Below are 11,034 nucleotides of genomic sequence, written 5' to 3' on the forward strand. Positions count from 1 at the left end.
GAAGTGGGTGTCAGAAGGGTTTCAGCTTGTGAATTGTGAAGTGACTCCATTTTCTGCATTCTAGAAGTTTCTTGAGGAAGAAATCACCCAGAAGGAAACTCAGAATCTGAGTTAGGCTCAAAATGTTTCCTAAGATATCAATCAAGTTGGAACAAATTCTCATTTTTGAAATACATTATAGCAGAACTGACTGAACCCTTTTCTATCCACCTGCTCCTGTGAGCACCAGAAGTGACAGTAAAATACTGACTGCTGAAAACCTCATTTACCTTCTTTCTCCTCTGGTGCAGGTACTGACTGGGTTATGGACCAGAGGATGGGTAGCAAGGAGAAATTGCTAATTAAGAGTTACTCTGTGCTCTGCTTATTAGAGCTTCCCCCGTAATAATTGTGTCCTCTGTGTAGTGATGGGGAAGCCACTGAGGGAAACCCCATGGTAGCTGGGTTCCAAGATGACCTGGACCTAGAAGACAAGCCGTCCTGCAAGTCCTCCTTGCCAGGAGGTCCCATCCCAAGTAGAAACATCACGCTCTCCAGTGAGGATGAAGCTGATGAGGTGTCAGATTGTCCTCAAGTCATCAGTCTGACGACCCAAGAGAATTTGGAACCTGAGACAAAATGGTGAGTATAGCAGGAGGAAAGAGATTGTCTTTCCCCTGCATGTTAGGGAGGTGTACAAGAAGAGGTGATTTTTCTGAACACCTCTATGTAGGCCATTGTAGAGACTGGGTATGAAGAGAAAGTTTAGTTGTAGCATGTTATCTGGAGCTTCTAGACTAGAAGAGAGAGGTGATGTATTTACAGTAACAATAAAGAGGATCATATATCTAAGGTTGAAAAGGATCTCGGCGGGCACTAGTGATTTCATCAGCTTGGAGAATTCCCACAGGATTCTTACAGTTCATTCAGTAAGTCCTGAGGTAGAAGCTGTCTAAGACTGAGAAGTTAGATGGTTTTCCCAGGATCACACAGCTAGTAAATATGAGGGTTAGGACTTGAACCCAGGTCTTCTTTACTCCAAGTCCAGCAGCTCTCTGTTCAATACAGCTGGCTGTCGTTGGATATGCAGATAAGTGTGACACAGGGATAATAGGTACATTAGGTCTAAAACAAAGTATGTTGTGTGAGGCTAGAGAAAGAACTTTTGTTTGAATGCCAGCAGGTGTGCTCTTGCTACTGTGCTGTATCCAGCAGCCTGTCTATCCTCCTCAAGCCAACCCTGCTCTAACACTTGGTGTAGTTTATAATTTCCCCCTCTGGCAGGGCAAGATACATTTACAGCCCAGGGCAGCTAGGTGGCGCAGTGGATAAAGCACTGGTCCTGGATTCAGGAGGACCTGAGTTCAAATTCTGCCTCAGACACTTGACACTAGCTGTGTGACCCTGGACAAGTCACTTAACCCTCATTGCCCCACCAAAAACAAAAAAAAAAGATACATATACAGCCAGCTGAAGTCCTAGCACATACCAGTCAAAGGAGCGGAGACCTCTTTGCCAATTGCAGGGTCTGTGTTTAAGTTTCCATGATGCTTGTTTGTTTGTTTTTCTTTTTGGGGGGGGGGGTGTGAGACAATTGGGGTTAAGTGACTTGCCCAGGGTCACACAGCTAGTAAGTGTCAAGTGTCTGAGGCTGGATTTGAACTCAGGTCTTCCTGAATCCAGGCCCAGTGCTCTATCCACTGTGCCACCTAGCTGCCCCCATGATGTTATTTAAATAAAACGTGTCTCACCATTTCTTCATTCCCTTTTCAAGGTCTTCCAGAAATTCCTTGAAGCCACAAAGTGAAGCAGCTTCCACCAAAGCCACTGACCCCAAACTTCAAGTTAGTTTACCCACTAGTTCAGGACCCGAGAAGTGCAGTAACACTAAACCTACTTCTGAAGCCCTGCTTGATGCTGAAGCCCCATCCCAGCCACTCAAAACAGTTTCTCGGAACAAGGATTCCACTTCTAAATTCAGAGAGGTGAAAGATGAGAAACGAGAGTCCTCAGAGAGTGATCCAGAAGGACCCATTGCTGCTCAGATGCTGTCCTTTGTCATGGATGATCCTGATTTTGAGAGTGAAGAGTCTGACACTCAGAAGAAAGCGGTAATGAAAACAGCCTTCTTTCTCACTCTTTTTGATTGTGTTGCTTTGGTCAGGAGAATTTGTTGATAAAAACCTGGCCTGGGAGGTTGAATTGCTGGGTCCCGAATCCTGCTGTGCCCCTGATTAACTGTACAATTTTGAGAAATCCTTCATCTTAGCTTTGCCATTAGTGGATGGGAATGAAGTATTCCTGCTTACCAAAGCCTCATCCAGGAAGGCTTTGAGGGTAAGGTAAAATGAAATAACAAGTGAGAAAAATGTGTGAATATTTGAAGCACCATGTAAAATACAGGGTCATTTTATTAATAGACTTATAAGGTCAAAAATGTGCTCTTTTTAAGGAAAGACGTGTGTGAAATACAGTGATAGTTATCATGGGAGGCTAGAAATCTGCACCATGTAGTCTAGATCACTGGCTCAAATTATAGCATGAATTTTTTTTAAACCTAATTCCCACTTAATCTTCAGAGAGGAGTACTTTCTTTTTTTATTATTATTATAAAATGTCACATTTATTGCTACATTACTGTTATATACAAGACAGTGCTCAAAAGATCTACTTTTAAAAGTTAGGATTATTTTAAAATTCCAAATAATCCAGCCAGCTGTTTTGACACTTGTATAAAATTACTTTTTTTTTTTATTTAAGTGAGAAACAAAACAAAAACCATTCATCTTGAGGCACTCAGAGACACAATTTCCCCCTAATTATATATTCCCCTCCCCGCCCCATTTTTTTCCTTTTTGCTGGGTTAGGAATATATATATATGTGCATGTGTATGCCTGCATATACACACATATATGCGCGCGCACACACACACACACATATATATATACTGTATAGTTCAAAACTATAATGTGTTACCTAATTTAAGCACAAGGTTCCTCAGTCATGAAGCACATCTGAATTTATAGGCAGGCAACATCAACACCACAGCTGGGGTCCAAATACAATGCCCAACAGAACAAAAATACACACTCCCCTTCCCCAACAAAAGATTATGAGGGGGAAACCCACAAACAAAAACAAAGAAGAAACAGCACTCACTGGTTTCTCAGTCTTCCTCCCCCCAGTTTCTCTCCTGAGACCTGGGGCTCCCAAGAATTCATGGATTGAGTGACTGGAGGGGAAAGGGGGGGGGCAGGAATTGGGGAAGTTTTGTTCTCTGCTGATGGTCTCCACTGTCTGGCTATTGAGGAATGAGGGAAAAGAGGTAGGGCTTGAAGGGGGTTTAGCCATTTTGTCCTGATCCACTAAAAAATGAAGCCGAGCAGCATTGAGGGCATGAGGGGACAGAGGGGATCTGCTTTCTCACGAGGTGGAGTCAGCTTGGGGAACACTGGCAGACGGGTGGTATTATCTCTGGTTCCTTGTTCTAGATACATGAAAGTAGAAGAGATGCCAACATCTCCCTGCTTCCCAAGACACAAGGGAATTACCTTTCCTCCCTCCTCTCCTTGCCCTACCAAGACTTTCAACTCCTTTCCCACAGTTTAGCCCAAAATATTCTCCCACACTTAAAATGACTGAGTGACCAGTGTTCCCCCATCCTTTGGTAGAGACAGATCACCTCTGATGGCAAGCCATGAAGCCCACCCATGGGGAGACATTCCCAGACAATAGCTTGCTTATTACTCACTAGCTGTGTGACCTTGGGCAAGTCATTTTTTCTGGGCAGCAAGGTGTACTTTCAATATTTTATCTTCCTGAGGTGATTCAAAGCATTTACTGTTCAGCAGACTGTGTGAACTGGAACTGACTTTTCACTTCAATTCCAACCTGCCAGGACATTATGCTTGTTATGGAGTAAGTCTGGGGCATTTGTCCTATTGAGAAAAGTCTGCTGAGTTGTCTCTGCCATAAGGCATCTTCAGGCTAAAAAGATGTCCAACAGCAAATGTAAATTAAATATTCTCACTCTACTCCATTTGTTTTATCTTCTCTTCCCCTCCCCCCACTTTGCCCCAGAAGTCTCCTAGGAGAGTGAGCAGTGGGAATGAGTCACTATATCCATGGGCCCCAGAGGGAGTATCACAGCCTGAGACAGGTTCTGACCTTGGCCATGTACTATCTTGGATCACACTCAAGGGACTGCCACTCCCAGCTCTCCAATGGGAATCCTGGGCATTTCTATTAACAGAAGGAAGGAGAGGGTTATAAAGCAATAGGAGCACTGCACTGCAGCAGTGGGCCCTCCAGGCAGAAATCAAGGAGAAACTTTCAGAGTCATGTCTCTCCAGTCTACAGCTCAGAAAGGGAAAGGAATTCTGCTGGGATATGCCTGGCCCTAGGCTGTTCTGTAACAGAGAAGAAAATCCAGGTTGATAACATGACAAGCACCAAGGCCCTTTCTTCCTTCCCTCATACACCCTATAACTGTGGGGAAGCTAATACAGGATCAGGAAGCTACAGAGACATTCACCAGTTCTTTCTTCCTTTCTCTTTCTCAGTCCTTACCCATTTTGTATAGGAAGAGTCCAAGCCTATTGACAAGTCACACCCAGCTCCTAATTATGCAAGATCTGCCTCTAAAAATCTATACCCAGGGGTCAGATAGATGGCACAGTGGATAAAGCACTGGCCTTGGATTCAGGAGGACCTGAGTTCAAATCCAGCATCAGACACTTGACACTAGCTGTGTGACCCTGGGCAAGTCACTTAACGCTCATTGCCCTGCCCAAAAAAACTACCCAAAGATCATATTTTTTTAAAAACAAATGTCTCACTGTCCAGAGAAGGTGAGATCTGCAGTTCCAAAGGACTCATGATGAAACATTCTTTTCACCTCCAAACAGAAGGCAAATAGACTCAGCAGATCAAAGCATATTTTCTTTTCTTTTTCCCTTTTTGGCATGACTAATGTGGGTATTTGTTTTGGATGTCTGTACATTTTTACATTTTGTTTTTCTTGCCTTCCCAATAGATGGGGGAAGAGGGAGGGAAAGAATTAAAATTGAATTTAGAAACATTGAAATCAGACTTCAATCATTCCCATAAAACAGTTTAGAGTTTATAATGTACTTTTTTTTTTTTGGCAGGGCAATGGGGGTTAAGTGACTTGCCCAGACAGCTAGTAAGTGTCAAGTGTCTGAGGCCAGATTTGAACAGAGGTACTCCTGAATCCAGGGCCGGTGCTTTATCCACTGCGCCACCTAGCCGCCCCTACAATGTACCTTTACACAACAAACCTCTGGTGTAAGTAGTACAAGGATTATAATCCCCATTATACAGATGAGGAAGTCTGGCCTTAAAGCAAAATGGTCTACATCTCCCCTGGAGTGATTCAAGTCCAGCTCTGCTTACTCTATACCCCGTGCTCTTTCCATTTGACTCTCAATTCAGGGAACAACTGAGTAACAAGTACAATAAATAACTGAAGGAAAATTCAGGGAATAACTGAGTAACAAGAACTTTGTTACTCTTGGCACAGCCATGAAGATACCACCCTGAATGCATACTGAGGACTATAAGAATTGTTGGACTTGTGAAGAACTGGGATCATAGATAAATAAGTTCTCTACTCCAAGCCCTTGGTTTGATAGATGAGGAAATAGTTCAAAGGGGGTTAAGTAACATGCCCATGATCACCTAAGTAAGTTACAGAACCAGGATTTGAATCAAAATCTTCTGGCTCCAAATTGAACACTCCAACATAAGTCCTGTCTTTCATATCTTATGATTCCATACACTCTTGTAGAAAAAGAATAATATAATGGAAAGAATGCTAAACCTAAAGTCAAGAATTCTGGGTTTGAATCCTGCCTCTTAACACTATCTTTGTGACTATGAGTATGTCTCACCTTCTCCAAGTTCATTGTCTTTATCTGTAAAATAGGGGAAGGAACATCTGTAGTACTTTTCTCATGGGATTATTGTAAGAATCAAATAAGATAATATACAATTTTTATTGAAGAAAACTAGGATTTTGAGTTATGACTGATCCTTCTTATAACACTCTCTCTCATCAGGAAGAGTTTCCAGTGAGAGAGGACCTCTCAGATGTTACAGATGAAGACATGCCCACTGCAAAGCTCCCCCAGCCCATTAAGCCTACAATTCACTCCTTTAAAATGAAAAATGACTCTGACCTCTTTGGTTTGGGCCTGGAAGAGACTGGGACTAAAGAAAGCAGTGACGAAGGTAAAGTGCTTAGCATACATGTTATCAAGTCATTTCTCACCAAAGCCAGGCTGCACCACAAGGCACCGTTTCAGAAACATTAAGTAGTGGATCAGAAAACCTCGTACTTATCTAAATCTAAGTTATGGCTGTGATGTTGGGGTACCATTCTTTTCACTTTAACTTCCTAGAAAATTTCAGGAATTAGTCACCATTGCAGCATATACTATTTTGAAAGTTGTGTGACTTTATGATACTTTTCTAAGACAGTGGAAGTTTTATTACACATTATTTATTTAGTATTCTAGGTTTTTTTGGAAAAGCAGAAGAATTAGAAAAGAAGAAAGTACAGGACCTAAGAGATAGTATAACAGGACCTGAACCTGCAGCATCTGTAGAAACACTCTTGTTGCTTCCCAGCAGCCAAGTCTGAGAACATGGTCCCCTTCCATAACCTAAGGAAGCTTAATTCTCTATGGGAGCATCTGAGCAGGTGACAGGAATGAACACCTCTAGCAGCTTGATTTCTGAAAAGGCCAGCTATCCATATGACCATCTAAATAGCACAACTGGAAATTCTTTTTTCTGCTTTGTCTTATTTCTGTCATTTAGGGTTTATCACTGTGGTAGCCACTAATCCCCATATTGCTGGTTTTACATTTGCACTGACCACATTCTTTACTTGAAGAAAAAGAAAACATAGACATTACAATATAACCAAGAAGCACTGGGCTTAACAGCCCAGTACAGTTGACCATTCAAGTCATTCTAGGCTACTGTGTGGGGGGTTTTTTGTTGTATTTTTTTAATGTTAAAAAAATTAACAAAAAATTTCTGAAAGCCATTTTATTGGATATTTATTCAGCCTGAAGTGTGGTAGGCTGATTACTAACTGGCTGTGGGTTATATATATTTTTATTAAGCCTGATACTTGCTATATTAATGTGTTGGGTTTTTTAAAGGCATCTGGGTCAGTACACCAGACCAAGACCAACTATTGTAGATTCAACATCTGAACCAACTACTTGTCAAAAGTTCAGTGAGTGTTATAGAGTACAGTGACAAGATCAGTGTTGGCATCAGGTGGAAGTTCCTTCTCCTTTAGATGTACTTCATCACTAATAGGTCCTTCATGTCATCCTTTGGCATCATGTCCAGAATAGAAATGCCGAGCTGGCTTGAGACAGACCTCGGGCACCAGGGCTCACTTTCTGAGGGACCTGGAGGAAGTTATTGAGCCTTTTCTTGCCACAGATTTTCCCTATGAGGTAAGGCATTATGAGGCTGGATACTGAGAATAAATCAACCAACAAAATGTTATTGTTTGCATACATAGCTTTGCACAAAATTGATGAGGAGACAGTCTCAATAGTTTCTACCTTTAAGGATCATTGGATCCTGTATTTAGAGCTGGAAAAAGGGCCTTAGCAGTCATCTAGTCCAATGCTGTCATTTTACCAATGGGGAAACTGGCTCAAAGGGGTGAGATAAGTGGGCCAGTAGTCACACAAGAGTCATTGGCAAAGGTGTTCAAATCCATGTCTTCTAACTCCAGATCTGGCACTCTTTCTGCTACACCATACTGATTAGGGAAGCAAAACATTTAGAAATTTAGTAGAAAATACTATAAAGTAATGAATGATTGAATAAGATTAGGGCTTCCCAACATGCCAAAAGCACCATAAGTCAACTATTTAAAATTCTGTATTATTCCATACAAATATTTGTAAGTAAATAACGATTGAGTTTCTAAGCCAATCTTTGCCAATTTAATCCATAATGTAACTGAATTGTAGTTAATACTTTAGCTAGATAATGGCTTGATTATCTTTCCTCCCCTCCCCACACTTTCTTCTCCTGCATGATAATGGGAACATGGATTTCCCTAAACCTGCAACAGGAGTGGAGGCTTATGCAACAATCATTGTGAATTCCCAAGAGGAGGAAGGGAAGAAATAGCTGCAGCCAGATGAGTACAGCATTCATAAGCTGGGTGCTGGTATCTCAGGGACTGTAAACTGTATTTGAGAGTTGATAGATCACCAGAAGCTAGAAGAATCAGAGAAGACTGTGTGGAAGGTAAAGGTCCTGAGCTGATGATCCCTGAAGGAAGGCATTCTGTACAGCAGAACATCACTGAGGCAGAGATATGAACATGATCTGGAAATGTGTAGTCTGAATTGAATTGAATTGAATTGCATATTTCTCCAAAACAAGAATCACATTCATTTTTTATGGTCATTGTCTCCAACATAATCCTGATCTCCAGACACAGATACTACTGACTAACCCACAGAGTTGAAGGTCTAGGACAAGGTGTGAAGTTTATGGAAGACACCTAAGAGTACTTCTGGGCAGCCTGATGACCTCACCTAGGTTTCCTTGCAGCAGATACAGACCTTCATGTAGATAGTATCCTCTGAGGTATCTAAGAAACATGGACTGTTGAGCTTGAAGGTACCTCAAAAACAGAGTTTTTAGCCCCTTCATTTTACCTATTGAAAAACTTAAGACCTCTCCCCTTGTACCTCTAGGGCTAATAATCTGGGAAACTCTCCCTAAAAGGTGAGGAAATCGGCTCCAGAGCCAATGTTAGCAGAAGATGGAATCTACCTGACACAGTTCGCAACTTTCCCTAGTATTAAAAGTTCTAGCCTGACAAACATTTCCTATTTTTTTTGCAGATAAGGAAAGTAAACTCCCCTCTAAGGAGAAGAAGAAAAAGAAGAAGAAAATCAAAGAGGTACCCACTCTATTGTGGACCAACGAGGGTTGGGAGGAAATACTATTCCAATGACTGGAATTGGGAAGAAGCATTTGTTCAATCCTTTTGGGCCTTTGAGAAAAGGGGTCTCCAGTGAACTTAATATTATCCTAGGAACCAAGCATATTGAGTCCTGTTCTATCCTTTACACCAATTAAATGATTATGGTCTTGGCCTTCTTGTCCTGATTTGAAGTATTACACCTAAAAATGACAGAGAAGATCCTGTTTTTCCAAACCTACAAGTTCCCAGCAAGATTTGGCTTTGCTATTTCTAAAGTTGACTTCAGAATGATGCTATCCCCATGTGGGAAAGAGTTGAATTACACCAGTCATGGGCAAGCACCTCCCCACATGGAGCATCCAGGCTCATCCAGGAAATTGCCTTCACTCCCTATGCAGTGTCTTTCTCCTATGCCTCCTTCCCCAAGCAAGAGCTAGCTAGATTTCCCAAGTCTTTTCATGTCCTTCTCAGAGCTGCAAAAAGATTTAGAAGTAAAATAGCTGTGATCCTCTGCTCCTGACACTTTCCCCATGTATCCAGTCTTTTATCAAGTTACATCCTGTTCACCTTACACCATATCTCCTCTCCACTCTCCCATGGCCACTCTGGTGCAGGCCTCCATCTTCTCACACCTGTTCTCTTTGAATAGCCTTTCATTCATCTCCCTACTTCAGGTGTCTCTTCACTTCCAGCCAACCTCAGTAATGCCAGCTCTGACCATGTCTCTGTCTCTGTCTCTGTGTCTCTCTCTCACACACACACACACACACACACACACACACCCTCAGTGGCTCTCTGTTATATGATCCAATATAAAAAATCCTCTGTTTAGCACAGAAAGCTCTTCACACCCTGGCTTCTGCCTTTCTAGTCGTCTTACACTGTTTTTCCCTCCATATACTCTATGATTAAGTAACACTGGCCTCCTTGTTTTTCCTTACATTCTACACTCCATCTCCTGACTCCAGGCCTTTTCCCCAGCTCTACCCCATGCTTGGAATGCTTTCCCTCCTTACCTCTGCATCCTTAGTTTCTAAGGCTTCCTTTAAGACTTAAATCAGATACCACCTGCAAGAGGCCTTTTTCCATTGAGTTTGAGGTGCCGGTGGTACATCCTCTTTGAGTTGAAGCTCGGGACAGAGTTCAGGGTAAATGTATAGATCTGGGAATTGTCTTAATTGAAATTGGAGCTTATGAGATCATCAAGGGAGCAGAGGATTCAGGACAACACCTTAGGAAACATTGTTAGTGGGTGTAACAGAGAGAAAATTAGTCAAAGGGGCAGAACAAGAGCCGGGGGGAATAATGTCACAAAAACCTATCTAGAAGAGGGTGATCAACAGTGCCAAAGGCTTCAAGAAAAATCATTCATAAAGGATGAAGATTGAGAAAAAGCTGTCAGATTTGGCATTTGAGAGATCAAGTAGCAACTGGTAACGTTAGAGAGAACTTTCACTTAAGCAATGAGATTGGAAACCTGATTACTGAGGATTTAGATTTTGTGGGAGGAGGAGTCACTGAGTAAAGACAGCTTTCTCAAGGATTTTAGCCACAAAAGGGAGGTGAGATACAAGTCAGTAACTAGTAGGGATACATGGATTAAGTGAGATCTTTTTAAGGATGGGGGAGACATGAGTGGATTTGTAGCAGCAGGGAAACAGCCCATAGATGGGAAGAAATTGAATAGTCTGCCAGAGAAGATGGAATGGAATGCATGGAGTGGTGTTTGCCTTGGCAAGGAAAAGGGCCACCTCTTCATTAGAGATGAGAGTAAAAGAGAAATTAGTAGGGGAAGACATCTGAATGAAGAGGAAAGAAAAGGCAGCTCTCAGTAAATGGCCTCAGTTTTTTCAGGGTAGCATGAGAAAATGTTCTTAGCTGAAAATTGTGGGGAAGAAGTGCTTTATAGGAAGCTTGAAGAGGGATAGAAAGGTTTGGAATAGCCAGTGAGTGGAAAGCAAATTGGTTAGGAAGGCCCAGTTGATATTTAATAAATTTGTAGTGGATCTAGTACTCATGGTTTCATGATTTTCTCCAGCTCCAGTCTAACTGCATG

At 41.9% G+C, this 11,034-nt stretch overlaps 1 protein-coding gene across 2 annotated transcripts in view; it reads left to right on the forward strand.

The window, feature by feature from the left end:
* RABL6 (RAB, member RAS oncogene family like 6) overlaps positions 1–11,034 on the forward strand; it is a 90,403-nt gene that overhangs the window by 76,200 nt on the left and 3,169 nt on the right. For both annotated transcript variants that reach the window (XM_043983631.1, XM_043983633.1), the window contains 4 exons: positions 406–621; positions 1,754–2,090; positions 6,061–6,232; positions 8,896–8,954. In XM_043983631.1, coding sequence (XP_043839566.1) covers positions 406–621; positions 1,754–2,090; positions 6,061–6,232; positions 8,896–8,954 — 784 coding nt within the window. The remainder of the gene's footprint in view (positions 1–405; positions 622–1,753; positions 2,091–6,060; positions 6,233–8,895; positions 8,955–11,034) is intronic.

This window comes from Dromiciops gliroides, chromosome 2, assembly GCF_019393635.1.
Source record: "Dromiciops gliroides isolate mDroGli1 chromosome 2, mDroGli1.pri, whole genome shotgun sequence".
NCBI lineage: Eukaryota > Metazoa > Chordata > Mammalia > Microbiotheria > Microbiotheriidae > Dromiciops > Dromiciops gliroides.